Genomic DNA, 27,465 nt, shown 5'->3' on the forward strand with positions numbered 1-27,465 from the left:
GGAATGCCCAGGCAGGTGCCCCACAGTTCCCCAATGGCAGCACCATGACCTTCCTCTGGCTCCTCTCCTGCTGTGCCCTCCTGGGCACTGCCTTCAGTGAGTGCCGGGACCCAGGCACAGGCCGGATGGCTGTCCCCCTTTAACCCCAGTCCTAGCCCCAGTAATGGGTAGCCGGGTCCCTGTTTCCAGGTCAGGTATGGAGGGTGGTGTGACCTGTCCCTGAGCCACTCTCCTGCTCAGAGCCTCATGGCCCCATCTCTACAGTGGGGACAATGGGAGGACTGAACCAGGCCACAGGGCTCCTGCATAGTCTCTGATGTGGCCTCAGACCCTGGCAGCTAGGGACTCCACTCCCCTTTCCCGGGGAGAAGGGGGACATTCCTGGGGCTGCCCTGAGGCCTCGCACCCTGTGCCGGGGTGACAAATCTAGACGGACGGAAAATTCTCTGTACACTTGGTGGGTCCCAAACAGGCTCAGATGGCGAGCATGAGGACAGTGGAGGCTTGGCCCCAACAGCCCTTTTAAACCCCTGCTCATTGAGCGCTTCCACGTGCCAGGAGCAGAGCCAGTGCTAACTCCTGCTGAATGCTTACACTGACTCTGTGAGATCCGCAACTTACGATCCCCATTTTGCTGACGGGGAAACTGAGACTCAGAGAGGTTTTGCTAGGCAGAGATGGGCCCAGATTCAAACCCCTAGAGCCCAGCCCTCAGCTGTTGCTTTGGCCGCACGGCCCACCTCACACTCAACCTGTTCTGCTTGGCTGGGCTGAGGTGCGGGCCGAGTCTGGTTCCTCTGCGTCCCAGGGCCCGGCACGGGACTCAGGTGCTGCCCCCAGTGGATTCCAGGGCTGGGGTGGGTGAGGCAGGGCAGGGTTCTCAGAGGTGGGGTGGGAGCCAGAGGTGGGGCTCTGGGTCCCAGAGGCTGGGGTGGTGGGTCCCGGGTGGGTGGGGCCCAGAGTCAATCTTGGCCTGACCCTTCATCCCCTGCCCCCACCCCTAGGCTGTGGGCTCCTCGCCATCCACCCCGTGCTCACTGGCCTCTCCTGAATTGTTAATGGGGAAGATGCTGTTCCCGGGTCCTGGCCGTTGCAGGTGTCTTACAAGTGAGGACACGACTCCCAATTCTGGGACAGTGGGCAGAAGGAGAAGGGAGGGTGGCAAGGAGAGGGCACCACCCTGGAGTGGGAGCTAGGGGGCCTGCAGCCAGTTCTGACCCTTCCCATCTCCCTCCCCAGCTCAGAACTGGCTTCCACTTCTGTGGGGGCTCTCTCATCATTGAGGGCTGGGTGGTCACCGTCACCCACAGTGGGGTCGGGTGTGGTCTAAGTCTATAGGGCAGCCTTGGGGTGGGAGGGAGGACTCTCAGCACTGAGGATGAGTCCTTTGACTTGTTCAAGCCTTAGTTCCCTTATCTGGAAATGTGTAGAAAACCCTAGTCCTGCCCATCTCCCAGGGTTGCTGGGAAGTAAAAATGTGGCAGGTTGCACGTGCAGTTGGCTGAGGCTGCATATGTTGGTGTTTTGAGCTCCCACCTCTGTGATCAATACTGCACACTGTGTGTACACACACAGGCTCACCCATATGGGAACATGAGCCCACACACACACACTCACACATGCCTATACACGTGCACTTATTTGCACACACACTTGCACTCCCACATGTATGCACACTATACCCTCGGCATGCCCCCCACCTTGTGGCAGGAACCCCCCCCCTTTGGCCCTCTGCAGAACCTCCTACCTGGTTGTAGGTGGACAGTTTGACCAGGGCTCAGATGTCAAGGCCATCCGGGTGCTGAAGATTGCCAAGATATGCTGACCACGGGAGTCCAGTGTAACCCCAAGCAGGGGAGGGCTCCAGGGAGTGTGCCATCCAGGGTGAGCTGGGCTGGACCAGGAAGCTGGAAACCTCCCTCACTCGGGCCCTTCCAGATCACCCCAATACCCTCAATGAGACAAAGAAGCAAAGCAGAAAGCAGGGCGAACAAGGTTTCCACGTGAAAGAAGGTGTGTCTGCCCCTTGGCCCGCTCCTCCCAGGGCCACAGAAGGAGCTGCCAAATTTGACAGGCCAATATTCAGAGGAAATTAAAGACAATGAAGGGAAGCCATGTGCCTCTACTCGAGCCTCTGGCCCTACCTACAGCAGCTTCCTCCCCAGCTCCCACTGCACCTGCACACCCAGACCCAGTCTTCAGGAACCCCAAGTTCAGCATGTTCACCATCAACTACAACATCACCCTATTGAAGCTAGCCACACCCGCCCATTTCTCCCAGACTGTGTCCTCTGTGTGCCTGCCCAGCAAGGGCGATGACTTCCCTGCTGGCTCCCTCTGGGCCACCACAGGCTGGGGCCTGACCAAGAACACCAGTGTGTGAGCGGCTGGCCCAAGCGGGCAAGTGGGAGGTGCTGGCCATTAGGCAGGGTGGAGCTGCAGGCACTGACACCACCCTGTCCTTCCAGACACCAACATCCCAGAGCCCTGCAGCAAGTGGCCCTGCACTCCTTCTCTCCCAAGCCCAGTGGTGGGTTCAGGCAAAAGCCCAGGCCAGATTCTTGTGTAGAAGAGAGGAAACAGAAGAAGCAGGAGGGCCCTCTCCAAGGCCTGCCTCTCTCCCTGGGTGTGCTTGCCCAAGTAGTCAGGGAAGCAGGGCTCCTGAGGGACCCAGGACCTCAGCAGAGGGGCATCAGAGGAAGGTCTTTGGTCCCAGAACCACCGTGTTGAAAAAGTCCATGACACTGTCGTCTAAAGTGAATGGCATCTGGAGTTGTGCAGTGTACAGCCGGTGGACATAAGGCCTAGTCATCCCCAGAAGGGCTAAGGGGGCCCTTCCTCCTCCACTGGTGGCCCCATGGCCAGCCCCACCCAAGCTCTCCTTCCTATTAGTCAAATCAGCTTTACTGAGACTCTATTATGGACCCTGGAGTCCCTGGGTGGTGCAAACCATTAATGCACTCAGCTGCTAACTGAAAGACTGGCGGTTTGAACTCATCCAGAGGTGTCCTGGAAGAAAGGCCTGGCGATCTACTTCCAAAAAATCAGTCATTGAAAACACTATGGAGCTTCTCTGCACAGGAACCCTGGGTCCAAAGGACCTACTCTGCTTTCTTTGTGTAACAAGTCTCCTACTCTCTGCTTGATTCCCTTTCCTTTTATCTCTTGTAAGATAAAAAGTGGTACAGGCCACACCCCAGGGAAACTCCCTTTACATTGACCTGAGCAATGTGTTACATCCCACCCTAATTCTCTTCAACATAATCCAATCTTGCCTCATTAACCACAGGCAGAGATTAGGATTTACAGCACAGAAGAAAATTATATCAATCACAAAATGGAGAACAACGACACAATACTGGGAACCATGGCCTAACCAAGTTGACATATTTTGGGGGAACACAATTCAATCCATGACATCATCCTTGGGTTCCTCCTCTTTGGCACCAGCTTCGCTAAGTGCTGAGCTCAGGCAAGGCTGGCAGGCAGGCCTGGCAGTCCCAGGTCATACCTCACCCATCACCTGACCCCAATGCCCGGGAAGAGGGAAGTCCCAGGCCTCAGGTGGTTGCACCTTTGCAGGGGCACCAGCTTCCTGCTTGTGGGTAGATCCTCCATCTCCCCTTCACTCTCACAATTGCCCCCTTCATGCATACCCCAACCCTTGGCTGCTCCTACCTAGCCTCCCTGGTTCTGGAGCGCCCTCCAGGCCTCAGCTTCTACATCAGGTTTACACACCCATGGCCTGTGAGAAACCACCACCTGGAGGTTCCAGGAGCACCTAAAACTCAACTAGACATATGTGGGTCCCCTCCTTGTCTCTGTCTACTCCATCCACTCTGACACTTATCCAAGAAGCCAGGAACTCATTCTGGCTCCTTCACCCTCTAAATCTGCCACCAAGTCCTGTGGATGCTGCCTCACAAATATCTCACCTTTCTCCTCAGCCCCAGGCCCTCCACCACTGTGGCTTGGTCAGCCTCCCAGGTTTGTGCCCTCCACGTGGGGCAACACCATCACCTCAGTTGGCTCCTGCCACAAACTCAGAGGCATGAGAGCACCAAGAACCTCAAAGAGCAGGGGACCCCAGCCCCTATGTCCAGGGATCCTGAGCTTAACCACTCAGGGATCAGCACTTGGGGCGCTACCCACTGCGAGTGCCTGGGCCTGGCCTCCCAGCTCTGGGACACGAGGTCCAGACCTTGATAACAGGTACCCTCAGCCCCAAGCACCCCCGCCCCCACCACAGGGCCCCTGAGAGTGGCTGCTGAGCAGGGCAGTGGCTGAGTGCCCTGGAAGAGTCAAAGCTCTGGGCACTGCGGAGGCCTGGAAATGTCGGGCTCCAGCCCTGCCCTCTTGGGATACCATCAACCAACCAGCCACCCACCCTGTCTCTGCCCCCAGTCTGCAGGGTCCCCACCATCCATTCTGAGCTGAGTGGCTTGTCCAGGATTGTCAGTGGGGAGGATGGTGTCCCTGCCTCCTATCCCTGGCAGGTATCCCTGCAGGTGAGAAGGCTGAGGAAGGGTAGGGGGAGGGAGACCTACAGCAGAGGTGGAGCAGGAGAGGGGCAAGGGCAAGGCCAACTCTCCCCACACTCCCCTCTCACAGACCAGCTCTGGCTTCCACTTCTGCAGGGGCTCCCTCATCAGCGAGGAATGGGTGGTCACTGCTACCCACTGCCGGGTCGGGTGAGGCTGGGACTCAGGCAGTTGGGGCCCCTGGGCTGTCAGAGAATGACCCTCACCCACTCCCAACCTCAACCAGAACCCTAGGCCACCAAGACCCCAGTTTGGGGAACACTAGTCTAGTTCTGTGCCCTCATTAAACAGATGGGAAAACTGAGACCTAGAGTGAGAAAGGTATACTCCAAGGTCATCATGAGATTCTGTGGCCCAGTTGGGGCCCATCCTATCTGACACTCTTCCCGAACCCCTCTGAAGAGGCAGTCCTGAGCCTGAGCACCTTTGCCACCTCCTCTCTCTCCAGGAGGAGCCACCAGGTGGTGGTCAGAGCGTCTGACTGCAGCTGCAAGCAGGAGGCCATCCAGTTGCTGAGATTGCTGAGGTACAGCTGGGCAGGTATGGAGGTGGGTGGGCTGTGGCCAGGGCTCCCGGGGGCTCCGGGGGCTAGGAAGGCAGGGAGTGTAGTCACAGGAGCCCCCGGCCCCGAGGGCTCAGGTGTGCCCCACACCTGCCCTCTCTGCCTCCAGTGCTCATGAGCGCCTCTCCCACAATTTTCTCTACCCCTAATAATAAAGCCCCTTTTAAAATATGGGAGCTTGTTTTTATTATAAAATAATTCACGCTCATTGTAGAGAAATGTGAACAAACATCGCTAACATGTCAAAATGTCATGTGTCATGTTCCCATCAGCCTTTGTTCCCCGCCCTCAGATTCTCTGTCCAGCCCTATCAGACCCCAGCCTCCCCTTTTATTCCCATGTTCTCCAGCCCACCCCACAGGTGTTTGAACACGCTCTGTGGGGTCAGCGGACAGTCTACAATGACATCACCCTGCTGGCCGTGCTCGCCTGCCTCTCTGAGACCCTGTCCCCGTTTGCCTGCCCAGCGCCAGCGGCAACTTCCCCGTGGGCTCCCTCTGCACCGTCACACGCTGCGGCAAGACCAGGCAGAACAGTGAGGGTCCCCTACGGGGGCTTTTTAGGAGTATGAGGCTCATTGTGGGTTTTTTTGGTCTAAATTCCGGGCACACTTATAAAGCATTCCAGCTCTTTATGTAAAATTCTCAATTAAAAATATATCAAACATGAATGAAAACAAAGTACAGCAGTGATACACTTGGACAGTGACCTTGTGAAGAAACACCGGGATATAGTAAGCACGGCCCTCACTGACCTGCAATGAGCTGGGCAGCGGCGCCGCGTTTCCAGCCCGGACTCGGCTCCAGACTTGAGCAAAGGGTGTGTGTCAAGTCTTGGCCAGGAGTCAAATATCAGGCCCAGTTTGAGGCTCCGGGAGTCCGGCCTGATTTTCCTCCCCCGGAACCCCAGGGTCCTCTGACCCGGCCTCGGCCCACCCCGGCTGGCCCTTCATTCTCTCCAACGGGACACAGGCACCCAGGCCTGTGGGGGGGCGCCTCCTGCAGCTCACCATAGCGGCAGGTCTCTGGCCCGTCTCGGGTCACAGGAAATACACACCCTGCCCCGGAAGAGAATACAGGGCCTTCCGCCTACCTCCATCATGGCAGCTGCAGCTAAGGCTGAGTCGAACCTCGGCAGGGTTTGCTTTAATAACTTTGCTTAAGCAAAGTTACCCACTCCCTGGTGTGGAACGTGAAAGGAACTACGCCCCACAGAACCTTCTTAAGGAAATCTAGGGAAGGCGCAGAGCGCGGATTCCCATTATCTTCCGCAAGGGCAGGGCGGGCGTCTCCAGGGGCCCTGATCCACCTCCACCGGGGTGGGCTGGGCGGGATGACTGGCCCTTACTCCATCCCTTGTCCCTCCAGCCAACAAGACCCCCGAGAAACCGCAGCAGTCAACCCTGCCCTTCCTGTCCAACTTGGACTGCAAGAAATACTGCGGCAGCAAGATCACGGACATAATGGACTATGCCGGGGCCAGCGGCGTCTCCTGCATGGTAGAGCCACCTCATGCCACCCTGCCCAACCTCACTGCTCCAGCCCCTGGTGGGCTGGAGAAGCACATAACCCCTTCCCTGGACGCCAGGGCCCCCCACTCCTTTCTGCCCCGGGCCCCAGCAGAAGCCGAGGCTAACGGTAATAAATGCCCCAGATTAAGGGAGGGTTCCCTTGGACATTTCATCCACATACTAGTCCCGTGAGCTGGGGTCTTCAGTCCGTTTTACACACTGATCAGGTTGAGGGGTCAGCCCCCACCCAGCTCCCTCCAGGAGTAGATGCCAGAAGGATGGAGCCTGGACCCTGGCAGGCATCATGTCCCGGGGCAGTGGCCAGTGTCACTCTTTCTCACCAGGTGTGTACACCTGCATCACCAAGCTTATGCCCTGGGTGTGGGAGGTTCTGGAGGCCAAATGAGCCCACCTGCTCCTACCCTCCACATCTGTGTAAACCCAAATAAAACCCCAGAAACTACTTGGTTCTTCACTTCTGTGTCCTCACTGGGGTGGGCTGGGAGCTGGGGGGTGATGTGCCTAAGGGGCAGGGAGAGCTGCCTTCACTGGAGTCCCCTCTGTGGAGTTTAGAGATAAGAGGGCTGACAGACTACCCAGCCCACCCCCATTATTTGTACAGGTATGAAAACTGAGGCCCGGAGTCACATATAGCATGGTCAGCTGAGAGTAGCATCTCCTGATTCCCTGTAGCCCCCAACCCCCACCACACTCCTGTGCCCAGCCTCTCATCAGAGAATCCTGGGCCCAGACCCAGAGGGCAGGGACAAGGCAAGCCTGGAGGGGCCGTGGGGACTCAGCCCTGGCAGCAAAGCAGAGCCTGAGGCTATACCTCCACTGGGCCTGCTCTCCACACAAAGCAGGGCAGGTGCACAAACCCCAGCCTGCCTGGACACCACAGGGAGGGCACACTGACCCAGAGCAATGGTCCCCTCGGGGTGCCCTCCCTCTGACTTGGAAGCCAAGTCCCTGTGTAATTGAAACTAAAACACTTTCAAAGTGCTGCAGGTGAAATGATGAACTTCTAAGAAAAAAGTTCTTGATGGGCCACTCACCACTGATCCCTGTAAACCACCTTTCCTGCACACGGGCCCTCTCTCACGCCTCAGAGGCTGCTTTCCATTTTTTTTTTTTTAAATTTTATTTAAATGTCGACTATTAGTCAAATGATTGGAAAATCAATAATGAAAAATAGTTCTTTAGGGTTTTGTCCTGGTGCAGAGAAGGAACACACACACCAAGCTGCATTTTCCCTGTCAGGGAACATGACACGGGGGACTAGGGTCATCCCAGGGGTCACATGAGGCCCCGTGGGCTGAGGGACCTGCTACACCCCTGGCCTGGCCCTGTGTTTGCAGCCACCTGGGCCCTCCCCATCAGAGCAGCGGCACTCAGGGAAGACCACCAGCCCCGTTCCTGGGCTTAGCTCCTCTGAGTAGGCACCGTCCCACATCCTGCCCCGTCATAAATATGTACACATCCCTGGGCAGTCTGGGGCACTGGGCCTAAGCAGAGCTGGAACTGCCTGTTCCCAGTCTGTGGCACAGTGACTCATGACGACTGGGGTAGCCTGGACCGTTGCTGCCCTTCCCCTGCCACCATCCGGTCATCTGCTTTCAGGCAGCTGCCAACTGGCCCAGGACCCGGCGAAACTGTTGGGTGCTGTGGCCTAGCTCCTTGACCCTGTCCACCATGTCCTGGGCGGCAGCAGGTGACGGGTACTGCAGGGCAGCGGCCTTGGTGGTAGCCACGATGCCACGTAGGAGGTCACACAGCAGGTTGCTATAGTGGGTCACCTGGCTACGCACATCAGCTGCCTTGGCCTGCCGCGAGAGTGTGTCCCCAATGAACACTAGCTTGTGGGCACTGAGAATGACGAACTTGCTGTGTGCCACAAAGATCTTGGGCGGCTGGTTGGTGGCCACGGCGGTAAAGAAGGCGTCGACTGCGTTGGTCAGCGTGGTCAGGTTTGCCTCACACTGTTCCAGGTAGAAGAGCAGCAGCTGCCGGTCGGAGGGCCCCAGGCTGCCTGTCCGCCCTGGGACCAGGGGCTGGGTAGGTGTCCAGTTGGCCAGGTCGTGGTCAATGGGCCGCGATACTTCTTGCTCCAGTCGCTCAAACTGCTTCAGCTGGGGCAGCACAGGAAAGCAGGAGTAAGGTTAGGCTCTCAGAAAGGAGCATAAAAGCTATACCTAGAGAGTGTTTCCCCTGGACAAACAGGTAGTAATATTCAGTCAGTGGGGCTGTGGTGAAATAAGCAATCCCCTGTGCTACTGGTGGGAACATCAACTCTTCTTAGCCCTTTAGAGGCTCTTTTCTTAATTAACTTTTCACCAGTCTTAAAAGATGACATACTGTATGACTCCATTTATATAACATTCTCAAAACGACAAAATTAGACGTTCAGATCAAATTTAGTGGTTGCTAGGAGTTAACTTGTACCATCAGTTGCTACTGAGTTGATTCTGACTCATGGTTACCCCATGTGTGTTAGAGTAGAACTGTGCTCCAAAGGGTTTTCAATGGCTGATTTTTGGGGGATGTAGGTTGCCAGGCCTTTCTTCTGAGGCACCTCTGGCTGGGCTTGAACCTCCAACTTTCAGGTAGCAGCAAAGCGCGTTAACCACTTGCACCTCCCAGGGAATAGATGTTAATTTCCTGGTTCTGATATTGTACCTAAGGTGTAGCCAATGCGGGGGACTGGGTGAAGGGTACACAGGACATCCCTGAACAATCTTTACAATTTCCTGTGAATCTATAAATATTCCAAAATGAAAAGTTAAAAAAAAAAAAACCTCCAAAAGTAACTTAAAAGTAATACATCATAAAAAAGATTCATATATACCAAAGCAGAAAAAAGACAGAAATCACTTGTAACCTCATGCACCTGGAAATAACATCTGTTAAAATTCTAGTAAATTATCTTTTACAGCTACATACTAAAGTATTCGCAGATGAAATGATAGTGTCTTAATTTGCTTCAAAATGACAAGGGGGGTGGTTAGATGAAACAGGATTGGCTACTGTGCTGATAATGACTGAAGCTGGATGAGAGGTAACTGGGGGGTTATTTCACTACTTACTCCTATTTTATAAATGTATGAAAATTTCCATAATCAAAGTTTCAAACAAAGGGAAAAATAAGGCATGCAGTGTTCATAAATATTCAGAAAATGAAAACTCAGACACAAAAAAATTTGATGAACATTCTTCAAGACATTTTCTTTGAGTATGAGCACTCCCATTTCTTTTTTACTTAGAAAAATGAAAACACACTATACCTTTTCCTCACTTATCAGCTATATCTTTATTCAACATTTTGCATTATGACAATAGTAAAAAAATCTACTATCCAACTGTTTTGCACGTTAATGACACGTCTTGGCAGTAATGAATGCCGAGGTGCAAAACAAGAGTAACACTCGTGTGATGGTTAAGGTTATGTATCAACTTGCTTGAGTCATGATTCTCAGAGGATTGGCAGTTATGTTAATGATGCAGTTATCTTCCATTTTCACATAATATTGATTTCACGTAACAACCTGGTCTTTGGAACCTAACTGTTGATAAGTGAGGAGAGGGTATATGTGTATTTTGTAGCCTACTTTTATTACCTAACAACGTATCATTAATTTTTTTCATGTCAGTGAGTATCTATAAAAGCATTTGGTAAAAGGAAAAATTTCCACAAACAGCAGCCTAGGAGAACCTAAGGGAATGCTGTACTCTCAACAGAGCTGGTTCGAACCAGGCGCGTGAGTGACAGTGACCAGCCATGCCTAGACCTAGGTAGGGAAGGACTCATTCAGGTTTACCAAAGGTGCAAGTTTTCAGCCCTTATTTAGCCAAACCATGGTCCCTGTGGTCCCCAACTAACACTTAAAACCTCTTGACTTTTCCACTTGGACAACCACTGCTCCATTCTCTTGTCCAGTTAACAGAATACACTCAAAGAAAAAAAAAAAACCCAACTCTGGTGGGTCTTTTTTCTTTGATATTCTTAATAGCTACACAATATTCTACTGTACAAATGTTTGTAAATTTACTCAAACAATATAATCAAACATTTAAGAGGTGCTTTCAGATTTTCACTGATTTAAGTCCGTTTCTCAAACAATTAAGATTTTTAGTACATAGTATATATTTTTAAATTACTAACATATATTTCTTTACTGAGGGTTTTGTATGTGCCAGGCACTTTCTAAGCATTTTACACTCTTCATTTATTCATCAACCCTATGAGATGGTCAACCACACTGCCTGCTTCACAGCTGGGAAGATAACAGCTTGGAGCATGCTTCTTCTCCTAGGCTCAGGGCGGGCAGGGGCTCCCGCCTCTTCTGATGTCCTTCTACATGCCAGGGGGAAGGTGGGTAAGGGAAACTATATGGGTGGCTTCTGCATTTACTTCGTGCTATTCTACATTCCAGTTTTATTATCTCCATAATCAGAATAAAACTCCGTTGGTATTTGGAGAAAATTCTACATAAGCAGATCAACGCAGGATTATCCTTGATAATAAGGAAAAATGAGTACAATGTAAACACACCACAATGGATGTTGAAAACCAAACTCATTGCCATTGAGTCGATTCTGACTCATGGCAACCGTACAGGACAGAGTAGAACTGCCCCACTGAGTTTCCAAGGAGTGCTTGGTGGATTTGAACTGCTGACCTGCTGACCTTTTTAGTTAGCAGCGGTAGCACTATGCCACCAGGGTTTGTTTCCCAGTGGATGTTAGATGGCCTTTAAAAACAATTTATGAAGCATGTTTAATGCCATGGAAAGCTACTTGAGATAACAGCAGAGTGTACCTGTTCACAAAGTAGCAACTCAAACTCTTGGAGAGATGCCCACACAGAAGGACCAGGGGCGGAACTCACCCTTTTGTACACTTTTCTATATACTCTAAAAGGTCTATAATGATTCTTGATAATAACTGAAAATAAACCAAACAAAAAGACAGAGAAGGCCCATGAGGTGAGGCATAGCTAGCTGAGGGTGTGGGGCCCTGATGGCCAGGCTCGGCTGTAGAGGTAGAGTCTGCGGGCAACTGTGTTCCCACTGACTGGTGAGGAGAATGGCTGGGAGAACTGGTGGGCCTGAGGGTTTCCCTGGCTGGGCCAGTGCCTCACCTGCTGCAGTTCCAGCTGGCCTTTCCCCTGCCGCATGATGCTGTCCTTCTCCAGCAGCTCCTTCTGTGTCTTCTCAAACTCTTCCTTCCCCTGGGGGAGAGACAAGCACTGGCTGAGGCAGATCCTCCCCTTCAGAACCAGAAACCAGGCCAGGTGGGAGCAGTGAGACCAAGTGGCCACCAGGTAGCGCTACATGCACATGCCAGCCACCAGGCCCGGGTTAAAGCAGGGCATCCAAGCAGAGGATGCACACTCCACATGGCCTTGGCCAGTCCTACACACCCAGAGTCATATCCAACCCCCCTGCCCTCGGGCCACGAGGCCTGGCTGTCTGGGCCTGCCTGGTCTCAGCCTGGGCTCTTCACCAGGACTTTCATTCACATGGCTGGTGCCGTCTCTGAGCCCAACCCACCTTCCCATCACCCATGCCAGAAATGACTCTTCCCCCAAATGAAATGGGACCACTATGCCTGGTCACCAGAGCACTCCAGCCTCAGAAGATGCTCAGAAGATGGTCCCAGCAGGCACTGCAGGACCAAGATGAGGGGAGTGGAGGGACTGGCCTTCCTGCATCCCTTCTGGCCTGGCAGGTCACAGTGAGAGGAGGGTGCTGAACTCGCCAGTCCCAACCAGTGCCTGAGTCTACTGTGTGTGCAAGAGGAGAACACCAGGGTCCTCAAGATAGAGATGGCAAAGCCAGAGCCCAGAGAGGGGCAGGGAGCAGCTTCCCAAGGGACCAGGTGGGCACCCACCTGTAGGTGGACGTAGTCATAATCCTCCATCCAGCCCCCCTCGCTGTTCTCATACTGCCCATCTGGCGAGTCCTGGGAGGTAAACTTGGGGGGTGAGGGCAGAGGCCGTGACTGGATGCTGCAGGCCTTGTCGGCAGGGTTGGGATGCAGGGGGCCGCCCCCCTCAGGCCCCGGAGCAGGGGCCTTGGTCCTTCTGAAGAGCAGTGAGGCATTGCCATGCAAGAAGGAGGCTAGCTGCTTGGCGTCCTCAGGTACAGCCCGTGAGCAGGCCACCAAGCGGTCTAGGTCCTCAGAAGTGGCCCCCGAGCCTCCCCGGCCACTGTCGAGGGCCTGGCCATGTGCCACCAGTGTCTGGTGCACATCCTCCATCTTCTGCAGCTGCCGACTGAGCTTGGCGTGCAGGGTACGGTCGGAAGTATGGGCAGCATTGCCGATGGCGCTGCGGGCGAACTCAAGCAGCTCATGTACAGCCCCTTGGACAGCGGCCACAGCAGCTCGCAGGTCTTGCATGGGGGGCTCCTGAGGCTCGGAGGTGCTGCGCCAGCCCCCACCCCCACCTGTGCTGCCCACCAGGTCCAGGAGGTGGGCCACAGTGGCACTCACACCCTGTTGCAGTCGAGCCAGAGCCTCCACGGCAACCTCCAGCTCCAGTGGCTCACGGCCTGGCACCGCTGTCTCCAGGGAGGACACGGACTGGCTGCTTCGCGTGCTGCCCGTGCTTGAGGCTGATAGGCGCTTGGCGTCAGCTGGGGCCTCGCGCTCAGTTGAGGGGGGTACTGCGTACACACCATCGTCGGCCGTACTGCTGTCGGCCACCTCAGGCGGAAGTACCCGCTCACGGGGCACGTCGTAGAGGGTGCCAGGGCCAGGCCGCCGCAGGCCAGGAGGCACATCGTAGAGGTCAGGAGCAGGCGGGGGCACGTCGTACACATCCTCGGCCGGCGGCGGGTCAGGAGGGGGTGCAGCAAGAACCAGTGGGTGGCGGGCTGGGTCAAAGGGTTTGGCCTTGGCGAAGGCGGGGGGCACGTCATACGTTTCCTCACGCAGCAGTGCACCGTCAGGCATGTCCTTGCTCACCGATGGAGGAACATCATACACCTAGGGGACCAAGCAGTGGTCACGGCTCCATGCCCATCTGCCCACCCCGGAGCCTGGGGGAAGGACCCAGCCACACAGACATAGGCACAGCCCAGTGCACAAACTCATCATGGTTCCTATCCACAACAGATAAGGGCCAGATGACCTGGGGTCAAGATTCTGACTCCACTGTTATGAGCTGTGTAATCTAAGGCAAGTGACTTGACCTCTCTGTGCCTATTTGCTCTTTTATAAAATAATGACTAACTCCCTCACAAATGTGTTGCCAGGATTAAATAAACTAACTCACGTAACTGGGCAACTGTAAGCACTCAGTGAGAGTTTAGCTGTATCTTCAGCACCACAACCATCACCATTACCACCACCATCATCATCACCATCACCATCTTCACCACCACCATCACTATCATCGCCACTACCACCATGACTGTTTTGATCATCACCACCATCGTCACTGTTGGAACTTCAACTTTGGCAGGTACTTAACTGAGCTATTTCTGTGTGTTACATTACATCCCGGGTGACCTTGCCCCACTTTGCCCAGGACAGTCCTGGTTTGTGTCAGTTGCCCCCACATAATTATTAGTCATGCCCCTTCCACTCCATATCATCCTCATTTGTATTATAAATACTGCGGTCACCTTCCTGAACCTTCTCAAGAACCTGCTGAAGAAGGTCCTATAATGGCCCATTTTAAAGATGAAAAAACTGAGGCTCAGAAGTGAGGGCAGAGCAAGTAAAAGCAGAGGCAGGGTCTGGAGTCAGGTTTCTTTATGGCCCAGCCCTGCACAGACATCAGTCCCCAGTCCTGTGCCCCAGTCACACCTGGAAACATGCACACATCCCCCGGGGCTCAGAGCCTGGAGGAGGAGGGGTGCCCGGCGGCCAACTGCTCACCATGTGGTGGCTGGGCGGTAGCAGGCCCTTCTCCACGCTGGGGGGCACGTCATACACATCCAGCGATGGGTCCCGGCCATTGGGGCCCTTGACAGCCATCGGGGGTGTGTCATACACCTGGAGACAGAAAAGGTGCAGTGATACAGGTGCCAGGGCTGTGAGGGTGGGATGAGGAGAGTGAAACCCCACAGTACCCACCCCAAGACCCTGGGCTGTGGAAGCTGGTTCACCAGCTCTGGCCGGCTGTTGTGTACCTCCTCATCCCGAATACCTACCTCCTGGCTATACTGGCTGGGAAGCAGTCCTCGCACAGGTGGCACGTCATAGATGTCCTGGGGCCCTGGGGCCAGCAAGTGGCGCGGTATGTCATACTCATCCTGCTCTGGCTGGGAGGCCTCGTACACATAGCCCTGCCCCACGCGGGTGGGTACCACCACCTGGGGGAGCAGACAGCCATCACTGCCTGCCCTTGAATGGCCCCCAGGACCACATGTGGAGCCTCAGGGAGACCCCGACCCCCTCTGAGATGGGAGAGGCACACAAAGGTGGCAGGGAGGGGTTCTCTAAGCTGGGTAGTGAGGACGGGTCGACAGAGGAAGGTGGAATGTCAGCTGACAGAAGGGAGGACTGGCAGGGCGCAAGGTTGAGGCCTTGGCTCCAGCAGCTCCCTCTTAGGAAGTCCTGCCGACAAGGCACAACCTGACCACAGGACCCAGCAGCCACCTCTGCACTCTGGGGACAGACAGAGGTTCAGGTGCCACACTGGATCCTGAGGAGCATGCCCTGTTCCTGGAGGTAGCTGAAGGAGATCTCAACAGTCAGGGTGGTGGCTGGCTGAGCAGCAAGTATCTCACCCCCATACCCATACAGGGGTTGCTGAACAGGACAGGATGCATCCCAAGGACCCCCACACCTTTGGGCCAGTCACTGGACAGATGGGGGACGGGTGTGGGGTATTGCAACTATAAGATCCCTGCTCCCCATCCCTGCACCTACAAAGCCATATTGTGGCAGGCCAACCATGGATCACCCAGAAAGATAAGGTAAGGCCACCTCCCTCCCCTCCTGTCCCCCTCCCCTCCCTGGGTGTTCTTACCCTGGCCTGAGGTCCCGGGCCAAGGGCTTCAGTGGTGAAGCCCCGGAGCTGCGCAGCAGGTGTAAATGTGGTTGGTGGTGCCCGCTCTGGGGTACTCACAGCCCCACTGAGGTTGATAGAGCCCCACCCTGGACGATGCTGCCCCTCACAGTGGCACCCAAACTGGAAGCCATGCGGGCATGCTTGGCGGCCCCCTTCCCTGTGGCCATCCCTGCGGGCAGCCCTCTTCCCTGCGGGCATCCCTGCCCAGTGAGGAGAGGGAGGCCAGAGCACTTTCTAAGCAGCTCAGGGCATGCCTCCCCCACGCGGTTCCCTGCTCAGCTCTCCTCTGAGAGAAAGGCCTTTTGTTCCCTAATCAAAGGGGACAGGACATCTGGGGCAGGGCTGACTTGGGCCCTCCCCACACACATCCCGCAGGGCATTGACCGTAGCCAGCTCCGCACGCAGTGAGGGTGCAGGCTGCCTGCGCCCGCGCAGGGCACCCCAGGAGCAACAGCAGAGTTGCCCTCCCTCCCCCGAGGCACGGGGGCCAGCCCTTTCCTGAGGCTTGGCAGAGTCTCCTGCTGACACATGCCCTACCCCTCCAGCAGCACAGGGCCAGGGTGACACTGGGCCCTGTGGCCTCTGGCAGGGAAGCCAGGCAGCGGCTTTGTTATGGGACCTCAGCAGCTTGGGGAGCAGCGTCCAGCCAGGTCTTCCTGCCCACTGCACCCCACCCCCAGCATCTGTGAGGCAAGCCTGCCGCTGCCTCTCCAGACTCATCTCCCTCCTAGCGCCCCAGACTTGAGTCTCCTCCAGAGCTATTTTTAGATGCTAGAACCTGCCAACAGCAGGCGGCAGCGGAGCGGGTGGGGGTTGGCGGGACGTGGCAGGTTGGCGGGGCCTTGAGGCAAGGCCTGAGGCTTCATCTCCAGACCCAGCCAGCCTCCCTTAAGGCAAGTGGGGGACCAAGCCCCAAAGGTCAGGCAGGGTACACTGATATCAGAGGCAGGTCAGCTAGAACCCAGTCCTGGGAAGGGGATGCTTGCCCTCCCAACCATGTCTGAGTGGCCAGATGGGGCCAGGAGAGGGCAGGCAGCTAGGCCCCAGGCTGACTGAGACAGGTGACAGCAAGCAGCCATGTTTGCCAGCAAATGTCTTTCTGTTAAAAAAAAAAAAAGTAAGCCAGCCACCGACAGGGAGAAGCTCGGCAGGAAAACGACTCTCCGGAGAGCTGCTAAACCCCCTAATCTGTGGCCACCCTGTTCTGCACCTGTGGTCCCATTAGCAGAACCTGAAGGCCAGAGTGGTGGTTGTAGAAACTGGACAGAGAGACAGACCCTGACACAAGACCCTACCCCCTCACACAAAAAAGACACACTGAGGCATAGGCAACACACACACTATTAGGCATGGGGCACACCATCATGCACATGCGAAGACCACAGACAAACACACAGACCTCAGGCAGACAGGGCCCCACCAGGGCCAGGGCCTGCTTTCTCCTTCTGCCTTCCCCAATCAGGTCTGCAGGAAAAACACTGCAGCCTCAAGGGAGTCAGAAGTGAACCTAAAGATTCCCAAGACTCCACTAGGCCAGGGCGTGGCCCAGCGAGGGAAGGGGTTGGGGGCAACAGACAGAGTGGGCTTCTTGGACCCGCCAGCCCGCAGCTGCATTTTGTCTTGGGGACCGACCTACATCTAGGTCACCCCGCTGCTGGTTCCTTCCTTCTGCAAAATTGACATCATCCACATGGCCTGGCCCAGCTCTGAAGCTGGACCCTCAGGGTGGGACCCCACTAGGGCACTCCACAGCCCACCACCTGGATGCCTCAGGAAAATGCATTAGCAGCTCCGGATACACAGGAGTGCTGTGGGAGTCTGCTGTGGCCATCTAATGTCACACCTCACCCAGGTCATGGCCAGTGTTCTGTGAACACGAGCACGGGGAGTCTGGGATGGGCTCTGTGCCCTCCCATAACTGGTGCACATCCCCACCTTCCCAAGCTCTCTGGGTGACTTCTGGCCAAGGACAGAGCCTGACACAGAGGAGGCTGGGGAGATGAGAAGCTTTCCAGGGTGAACAGGGTGAAACTAAGGAGGGGTGGAGCCTAGAACACGCTGTGTGGTCTCCCCTGCTCCCTGGCACAGCTACGACCCCTGACTACGACCCCTGATGCAGAAATACCCCCAAGAGTGACCTCATACAAACACCTCCCCCTCTGGGGGTCCTACTGCACATGAAGGGCCTCTGCCCCAGCCCAAGAGTCTTGGCATCCCTGGTGTGGCCCTGAGCCCTCTCTCTCCAGCCTCACAGGCCACTCAGCTCCCACTCTGGGCTTCTGGAATCTGACCCCTCCTGGCCACCTGGCCTAGTCACTTGCTCTCTCAGCTTCCTGGGTCCTGGGTCCCTTCTACCACGCACAGTCCTGGAGCCAGGAGCCTCAGTTTCCAAAGCATCTAAGGGGGAGGGTGTGTCTGAAGGCACAACCTTGAAAGGTGGGCAGAGGTAGACACCAAGATCTTTATTGCCACGCTGCTTGTAATAAAGACACAAGCAACCAGACACCCACTGCCACCGGCAGGGGAGAGGGCCACACAGCAAAATGGGGCGGGCGCATCACAGTCAGGCTTAAGGAGAAGTTTTAATAACCCAGGAAAATGCTTCTTAAGTCTGATGAAGAATTTACAACACCAAAATGCAAACGTGTGTGGGACAGACCAGAATAGAGAATATGCAGGACAAGACAAAAGAACGCCAGAACTTCCCCACGATTACCTCTCAATTAGAGAGTTTCACCTCGGGGTTTTTCATACAGTACGCTTTTTCTATGACAAACAAGTATTTTTGTGATCATTAAATAAAAGTGGATGTGACCCAGGCTGCCCTGGGCAGGGGCAATGAGGTTTTTTAGGGGAGGGCAACCGGGCCCTAGGACACAGGGCTGTCTGTCCTTCCTGGGCTGGCTTCCCAGGGGTCTCCAAGGCCTGTGGAGGGTGGGCCAGCTTCCCAGCCAGGCTGGGGCTCTGGGGACACAGGCTCTGGGCAGCTCCCCCAAGGGGTCCACTGCAGCCAAGTGTGCCCCTGACGTTGTATGAGAGCAGCCCCCTCCCACCAGAGAGCAACAGAACCAGCTGCCAAAACACAAGCTCAAGGCCCCAGAGACATGGCCTGAGGGTCTCACTGCTGCTTCCTGCCCTGGATCACTGCTCTCACTGCCTTCTAGGCTGAAGCCCACAGGGGCAACCTCACACTTGCACGGGGACAAACTTTGTTGCAAGGAAAAAGATGTGCCTCCCTGTGGTGTATGCAGAGCATGGGCCGTGTGGGTTTGTGTGTGAGGAGGGGGATGGACTATGGCCTGTCCTGAGGCTCCCTGGCCAAGCACTGTTCCTGGCCGCCTTCTCACAGGACAGCTGCTTCCCCTCGCAGGGCCTCTCCTCCCCCAAAGCTGGTGGGGGAGCAGCCCCATGATGGGCTGCCCCAGATCTACCCACCTCTGTCTGGCCAAGTGACTGAAGTGGCACGTGGCGCAGGAAGTAGGAGCCAGTGACCCAGGGTCCCCTGGCAGCCAGGCTTGGGGGCTAGAGTCCACGCAACCCCACTCTCAGCCTACAAGGACCACCAGCTAGGTCTCCAGGGTGCCAAGCTCCTCCCTGTGGGCAAAGGCAGAGTGACACTGCCCACTGCCCTGCTGGCACCAGTTGGGCTCCTGCCTCAGCCCTTGGTTGGCTCCAAGAGGACAGAGGCTCAGTACTGTGGAAAGAGTGTCCACTGTCCACTCAGCCACTGTGTTCCCAAACAAAGGCAGCTCTTGACTGGACATGGGGAAAACATGAAGCTCAGGCCTGGGGCCCTGAAAATGGATCCCAACCAAGCCTGGGCTGCTTCTCCTATGGGCTGACTGCAGTGCTCACCACCTGGCCTCTCCCACCACGGCCCCCTGGCCCCTCTGAGGAGTGATGTGCCCAGAAGCTGGGATGGCTTGGCTGTCAGAGCCCCTATTGGTGGTGTGCGGTTGGGTCTTGGGGCCTCCTGGGTGCAGCTGCAATGGGAGATCAGGTTTGGAGGCAACAGGGAGAGATGGGTGCAGCAACTTTATCCTCAAAGTCTATGGGACACCTCTACTCTGGGCCTCAGGAAACTCCACTCCCCTCCCTCAAAGGGGCCTGGGCCAGGGAAGACACAAGCCAAAGGTGAGAAAAGATTGCTCCTGACTCAGCCCAGGGCAGCTCGGAGGGCAGACACTGTGCCTCCCTCTTTAGTCCTGCCTCCTTGCCATAGGAAGATGGACTTGGTGGGGAGGTGCAGGCCCATGTGGAACTGAGGGTGCTGGGCTCAGGCCCGGCATCTGGTTAGTAACAGCCCATGAGAGGCTGGAACCAGTCTCTGTCAGGGCGACCTTACTCTGGCAATTGCACAGACAGCATCCTCTCCACTGTCTGGGAAACATGATAGGCCACTCCACAGGCACCCACTGGCCCTCCTACATGTCCCCGAAGTGGAGAAGGGCTGGGTAGCCAAAAGATATGCTCGACCCCCATCCAAGGAGGCTGACACATAAACTCAGAGGACTGCTAGCCCCAAGCTCATAGGGCTGACCCTCCCTCACAGGCCCCTCAGCCTGCATAAGTACCAGGACTAACAGCTGTTGAGGGTCCCCTAAGAGCCTTTGCCCTTCTTCCTTATGATGGAATCCCTATTAGTAAGGCTACTGGAAATACGGACTCCATTTCTCAGATTTCTTTGCAGCTAAATGGGCCATGCATGGACTTAAGTTCTAGCCTTTGGGATGTTAAGAGGCATCATATGTAACTTCCTGGAAGCATCCTCAAAGAGAAGGTACATCCTCTATTGTCCCTTCCTCCTTTTCCTGCAGGCCAGAAGGCAGCCATCCTGGACCATGAGAATGGCAGGCACCATGTCAATTCTAGACTGCTTACCTCTTCCAAACTTTGTTTTCTGGCTTAACTGATACACCACCTTCCACACTTCATTTCTCTCCTTCAAGTGCACCTCCAATCCTCCCCTCATATTGAGCCCTCCCTTTTCTGGGCTTCCTGCCCCAGTCTTGGCTCCTCTATGCCGCACTGCATCCTCCACCCTGTGGTCAGGATGATTTTACTAAGATGTGGATTTGGGCAGATCACTCCACCCTCAGGACAGATCTCTTTTTTGGTAGGCCCCCAGGCACCTTGGGGATCTGCCCCCAGCTCTGGTCTCAGCTGCCAGCCCCACCTGCCCACCAAGAAGGCACCACATTTCTCCATGCCCATGCCAGGTGACCTTACCTTTGCTGGTGGCTTTGTCCCCTCCCAGCTGCGCATGTCCATGGATGGGGGGACCTGGTAGATGTCATGCCCCATTCCAGCTGAAGGCGGCACCTGGTAAATGTCCTGGGCAGGGCTGCCAGGCCCTGGGGGCACCTGGTAGAGGTCTGGGGCCGGGCCGGGAAACGGGTGATGGGGTGTTTGCTTTGAGAACGTGGACGTCTGCTTGGCCGGGGGTGACTGGAACTGCGGGCTGGGCCCAGGGGCTTGGTAGAGGCCGTGCTGAGCCTTGCCTGGGGTGGGCACCAGGTAGACATTGTCTGGCGGGGACTGGTATGTGGCAGGGAGCATGGGTGTATACTGGGAGGCCGGGGGCATCACAGCGGCATGGAGGATGGGCTGGGCTGGGGTGGTGGGCAGACCAGAGCCAGGCCCGGATGGCTTCTTGTCATACATCCCCACCAGGATCTTGAGGCGGTTCCCGGGCACGATGCCTTGGCGTCCATGCAGTGAGCAGAGCCACCAGCCATCCAGGCCCTGTGTGTCCCGCTCTAGCACCGTCATGATGTCGCCCTTGCGGAAGGAGAGCTCGTCTGGGGACTCGGCCACGTTGTCATAGAGGGCTTTGGCCAGCACATTCTGGGGAGAGAGGATACAGGTGGGTGTGAGGGCAAAGGACATGTGCAGTGGGCTCAGTGGCACTGCCCACTCCCACTCTGCCTGGAGAGGGAGGTGTCTGGCTTTGGCATGGTCACAGCAACTTTTCCCCCACCGCGCCCCACTGGAAGGGCCCAGCTGATCCTGGGGTTTTTCTCAACTGATCCTCCCAAGTGCACTCAGCACCAGCACCGCAGGGAGGACACTCAAGATGATCTTAAAAACCACTCCCCAAGTCACACGCAGCCTGGGACGGCACCAGCAGAACAGCAGTAATGAGAATCACAGTCACCATGTTGAAAGAGAAAACACAAATGATTATCTCAAGAGATGCAAGAAAAGCAGTTGGTCAAAGTCAATAGCTTCTTAGGATAAAAATGCTGAAAAAAGAAAAATGAAAAGGAACTTCCTTAATTTCATAAAGCCCATCCACCAAAAAATCAATCGCTCATACAGAAACTTCAAACACCTTCCCTTTGAGGCCAAGAAGAAAACAGGGCACATACTCTCTCTGCTCCAGCTCACGTAGTCCTGCTGTCCTGACCAGTACAACTAGCCAAGAGGAACAAAATGAGAGGGAGACAGAGAGAGAGAGAGAAAGACGGGGACAAAACTGACATCATTTGCAGCCCAGATGATCATCTACACAGAAAATCCAACAAACAAGAATGATTAACTGATGAGAAATGCCATAAAAAGACATCACACATAACAACAAGAGCTATAAGGCATCAAGGTATTAAACAAAGACTGAATGAGACCTTGGAGGAGAAACCATTTCAAATCTCTCAAAGGATTCAAGGGAAAACTTGATAAGTGGAAAAATGTACCATGTTCGTGGAGGGATGGCTTAACTCTGTAAAAAGTCAATTCACCCAAGCTTACTTAATAAACTCATCTCGATTACAATAAAAATGCCAGCAGGATTTGAGGAATTTAACAAAAGCTCTTCTAGAATGAAATGGAGGGATAGAGGTCCATGAATAAGCAGGTCAAACCTGGAAATACAAAAGGGGGTATTCACCTTCGCAGCTGTGAGGACAAAGCACAACGTTCAGTAATAAAATGGGGGTGGGGTGGCTGCTGGCACAGGAACAGGTACAGGGACTAATGGACAGCTCACAAACGGAGTCACTCTTTATGGGAACTTGGATGATAAAGCAACAGGGCAAGGATGCAGTGCTGCACAGACGACACTGGGAAAGCTCACTGTAGGAGGACACGTCACTTTCAACACCTCCCATTACATACAAAGGGCAACTGAAGACTTAAACGTGAAAGGCAAAACTCTAGAAGTAATGAAAGAAAAAGCTGTAGGGAGCACAACCAAACACATCCCGGGACAAAGATACTAGGCTTAAAGGCTCAGGACCATAGACTTGGGGGACATCCACGTGAACTGGCATGACATAGTGCATAAAAACAACATTCTACATCCTATTTTGGTGAGCAGCATCTGGGGTCTTAAAAGCTTGTAAGCAACCATCTAAGCAACTAGTGGTCTCTTCCAGTCTGGAGTAAAGGAGAGTGAAGAAAACCGAAGACCCAAGGGAGCAATTAGTCCAAAGGATTAACAGACCACATGCACCACAGCCTATACGAACTCGAGGTCAGAAGAACTAGCTGGTGCCCGGCTACACTACCAACTGCTCTGACTAAGATCAAAATAGAGGGTTCTAGACAGAAAAATGTAGAACAAAACTCAAATTCATAAAAAAAAAAAAAGACCAGACTTACTGGCCTGATAGAGACTGGAGGAACCCTCAAGACTATGGTCCTAAGACACCCCTCTGACGGAACTGTAGCCATAAAATAAACAATAACACCCAAAAAGAATGTGCCCTACAGAAAAACTATACGAGACCAAAAGGGCAACATATGCCTAAAAGTAAAGAAGAGAAAGTAGAAAGGTGTAGAAAAACCAAGAGAAAGGAGACGGGGAACCCAGAGCAGAAATGGGGAGAGTGCTGACACATGTGGGGATTGCAAACAATGTCATGGAACCCTTTGTGTACAATTTGTTGAATGGGAAACTAATCAGCTCTGTAAACTTTCACCTAAAACACAATATTTAAAAAAAAAAAAAAGTTGTACGGAAAATATTTTTGTAACTTCAGGCATGGGAATATTATAAAACAAAACCCCAAAAGCAAAAGGTCCCAAAAGCACAAATCATAAAGCAACAACAACAAAAATGATGGATTTGACTCCATTCTAGTAAAAGATTTCTGTTGGATGAGAGAGAAAACTGACAGAAGGGTGGCAGGTCATGAAGGGCAAGAGAGTGATTAATCTAGAATTCAGGGGAGCGTCTACAAGCTAGGAAGGAGAAAACAAGAACACCAATAGAAAACCCGACAAACGGAAGAGTGAGCTCCCAAAGAGCCTGCAGGAAGGACTCAGAGTTCTAGCAAGCTGCAGTGACACCGCGGCACCTGGGACCTACTGTGCACCCCTCAGAGGCCACTGTGTCAGGGCAGTGGCACCCGTGGGTGCTGGCAGGGCATTCACAGGTCCAACCTCAGTGACTCCAAGGAGCCCAGGGTCACACACACCTCGCACAGCATGCTTGCCCCTTCCTGCCTCAGGCTGCCTGGGTCCCCGACAAGGCCTGGAGCAGCTGAAGTTGAAGGTAGTCTAGTCAACCATGGGGGTTGGGTCTCAGCCACAGGCGCCTGAGCTAAAGTATGACAGAGATCTCCGGCTCAGACCCTTTATGTGAATGTTACAAATGTATATTTGCCAAAGATATTTATCCAAGGACAGAATCCCATACAGATGACGTTGGTGTGGGTGCTTCTGTGGGGGAGAGGTGAAATGGCACTAGGAATAAACAGGAAAATAACACAAATCAGGAAAGACGTACCACCCAGACTGAGGTCAGCCCTTGAGCGGCAGAAGTGCCCCGGGGTGCTCACCAATAGACCACAGCACAGGCTTTTTACACTCCCACTCTCTATCATTTTTACAACCACCTTGGTGCTGCGATGGACCTCTGTTCCCATCCAGAAATGCTCTGTGCAGCCCCAAGGTCCTGGAGGCAAGCAGCCTGTGCAGTGTGGACAGGCCGGCTGAGTGATTACAGGTAGGCGCTGGCAAGGGCAGGCACAGAGCAGAGGCACTTCCCTCTTGGCCAGACAGTCTTCAGTCTCCCTCCACCTAAGTCCTCATCCCCTGCTCCCTGTTCCCCTTGTTCTAGGTGTCAGGCCGAAAAGGTCAGAGAAGCCCCAGCAGGATGAATACAGTGAGCAGCCCCCAGCAGGGGGCAGAAGTGAGGTAGGCATGGGGTACGGGAGAGAAGGCTAGGGCTCCCAGGGCGGCAGGGCAGGTCCTAGAGAGCAGTGCCAGGCCAGCAGGCTGGTGACTCCCTCTGGGCTCTGGACCCATCAGCCAGGCCCCTACTCAGGTCTGCCTTTTGAAGTCTGAAGGCTCCCAGGGTCTAAGAGCACAGCCTGGTCTAGATCTCTGGCTCAGAAATGGGACCTGGGGTCTGCCACCCACTAGCTGTGTGGCCTTCCCCACTTGGGCCTAGTCCTCTGGACCCCATCTCCAAAGAGTCAAACAGGCCCCCTCTATCAGAGACAGGAAGTAGGAAGTGGTTAGGGCTGAGAAGAGTGGGAACAGGGCCTCATCCAAGTCCAGGAAGGCCCACTTCCTCCCTACAACCAGCATCCAGAGCCAAACTCTCTCCCCCGCTACCAAGGATAATGAAGAGGATGGAGCAGCACCAGGAGGAAGGGTGGCACAATGGGAGGGGTGGGGCAGACAGCAGGTGCTCTGGGGTCCAGGACAGGGTGCGAAGACCCAGGCCCTCATTTTCCCAGGAAGCCATCAGCTGGGCACCATTTCTCCAGAGCAGCTCAGAGCCTCAAACCCCAGGAGGGCCAAGTGCAAGGGAGGAGCCAGCCCAATCACACTGTACCCACCCAGGCAGGGGCTCGGGGTCAGAGTTGGGGGGCTCACCTCAGCACCAAGGGCAGTGCCCTCAGAATTGCTAGTTACTGCTGTACTGTCCTTAACACCTCGATAACAACAGAGTTAGAACAGCAGAGGTGTGAACGATGCTGCAATAAAACGTCAGAATGAGCAGAAAGGAGCAGAGAGGGTAACAGAAATGGTGTTTATGTTTGAGACAATAGGGCTGCTCTCCCTGCCCATTATTTAGAATTTTTAAATTTGTATTTAATGAGCATTTCTTGCTACAGGGTTGAAAACATGCATATCCTGAAGAAGAAAACATGAACTCCTGGGATCCGAGCCAGGATGGGCAGAGGAGGCTGTGACAGTTCTGAGGCCAGAGCCCAGGCAAGGCAGGGGCTGTTCCAGTCCACCAGGCTCACAGCCCCCAAGCCTGGGCTGCTAACAAAAAAAGCCAACTTCCCAAATATGGTCTGCAGCCTGCCTCTGGGAATCACATCCTGTCAGGGGGCGGGACACCGACCCACCCTCCCCCAGTGACCCCAGAGCACAGAGCCGCCCCACTGGGTCCCCCAGCCCCTGCTCTGGTGACCACAGGAAGTGCCAGCAAAGTGAATCAGAGGAAAATTCCCCTGCAGGCGAGTCAGAGGGGATCGCCCTGTACAAGCCCCGTACCTCTGAGGAGGCAGCTCAGGGAAGGCTGGTGGGGCTGTGCACCAAGTCCCCAAGGTAGGGTGGGCACCAAGGGGCAAAGACAGGGAGGCTGGACGGGCTCTGCCGAGGGTGAGGTCTGGTGGGGAGGGGACTCCACCCCAGGCCTAGGTGAGCAACTGGGGCCTTAGGCCTCCCAGGGTGGTCAGTCCCCACTGTGCCTCGGCAGCATGAGCTCACTGAGCTGGCAGCCAACGAGGCTGCAACTGTATAGTCTGGGGCAGCTGAAGCCAGGCTGGGCAGCATCTCGCTGGTTGGGCACGTGGCACCAGGGCCTGGCACCGGGAGTTCCCCAGCCTGCGTCAGCTGGCTTGCCCCCACAGGCGGCCTCTCCCTGGCCTGCTCTGAGTGCTGGGCACCACTGGGACCCCCGAGTGCTCCAGCTGGCCACGCACCATCCCTTTGGGCCTCTGCCTCTCAGGCTGCTCCCCAAGGACACGTTACTCCTCCCCGCTCTCTCCAAGTCACTAAGCAGCAGCAAGACCCAGACCTGGTCCAGCTCTCCCTCCCACTGCTTTGGGACCTTGGCCAAGTCCCTTACCCTCTCTGAGTACCCAGATCCTTTCAGGTGAGATGGGAGCACTAACAATCCTGACCTTACAGGACTGGTCTTTTGTTTAACTAAAGATTCACCTGGCTCCCACTCACAGACAGTGCAGACCTGGCTCGACAAACCCAGTCCTCCAGTGGGACAGACACCAAACAATAATTTTCCGTGACGGAGGGGAAAAGTGGGATGTGTGACAAAAACTAAGTGAGACAGGACCACTGTAGATAGGGGGTCAGAGATGGCCTCCCCAGGAGGTGACATCTGAGGTGACTCCTGAAGAATGAAAACCAGGCAACCATGAAATGAGCTGGCAAGGGCTGCAGGAGGGGTGGTGGGGGACGGTGACCTTGGAGTGGCGACCCTGGCGACCAAGCAGGTAGAGTTCCACCGTGATGCATGGAGAGCTCACTAATCGCCACCCAAACAGTGGCTTTCCATGGCAGATACGCCTGGGCGGGGAAAGCCTACCCACTCCAAGCATTCCTGCTTGGGGCATGCACCCATGCCCCCCATCACCTCCCCAGGACCCCATGTGTGGAAGATCATAGGGACCAACTTGAAGGATGGGCCAGCCTCTCCAGAGTCTAGCTTCCCAGCCTCCCTGGCTGCTGGGCACTGATACAAGCCCCAGGCTGGGCCAATCGGGTGCTTCTGCCCCAGGCTCATGAGTGGTGCAGCTGTGACTCTCGAAGCAGCGAGTTCAGGACAGACATTGTCAGCCACCTGTGTTCATGGCACCACAAAGGCTCTATCGGTGACTCCTCCTCCTCCTCAGTGCCCCCTCTC

The 27,465-nt window shown here is 54.9% G+C and overlaps 1 protein-coding gene and 1 pseudogene across 2 annotated transcripts in view; one reads left to right on the plus strand and one right to left on the minus strand.

Annotated features, from left to right (window-relative positions):
- Nucleotides 1-44: 44 nt before the first annotated feature.
- Nucleotides 45-7,019, plus strand: LOC126064558 (chymotrypsinogen 2-like; annotated as a pseudogene).
- The window catches only part of BCAR1 (BCAR1 scaffold protein, Cas family member), a 41,671-nt gene continuing 19,664 nt past the window's right edge, over nucleotides 5,459-27,465 (minus strand). Inside the window, exons 2-7 of one of the 2 annotated variants that reach the window (XM_049864944.1) lie at nucleotides 20,865-21,482; nucleotides 14,773-14,934; nucleotides 14,498-14,614; nucleotides 12,503-13,600; nucleotides 11,751-11,840; nucleotides 5,459-8,742 (exon numbers count right to left, since the gene is read on the minus strand). In XM_049864944.1, the coding sequence (XP_049720901.1) occupies nucleotides 8,230-8,742; nucleotides 11,751-11,840; nucleotides 12,503-13,600; nucleotides 14,498-14,614; nucleotides 14,773-14,934; nucleotides 20,865-21,482 (2,598 nt within the window). In that variant the 3' untranslated portion in view covers nucleotides 5,459-8,229. The remainder of the gene's footprint in view (nucleotides 8,743-11,750; nucleotides 11,841-12,502; nucleotides 13,601-14,497; nucleotides 14,615-14,772; nucleotides 14,935-20,864; nucleotides 21,483-27,465) is intronic. The other variant, XM_049864943.1, reaches the window with a different exon arrangement.

Source organism: Elephas maximus, chromosome 21, assembly GCF_024166365.1.
Source record: "Elephas maximus indicus isolate mEleMax1 chromosome 21, mEleMax1 primary haplotype, whole genome shotgun sequence".
NCBI classification, from domain to species: Eukaryota; Metazoa; Chordata; class Mammalia; order Proboscidea; family Elephantidae; genus Elephas; species Elephas maximus.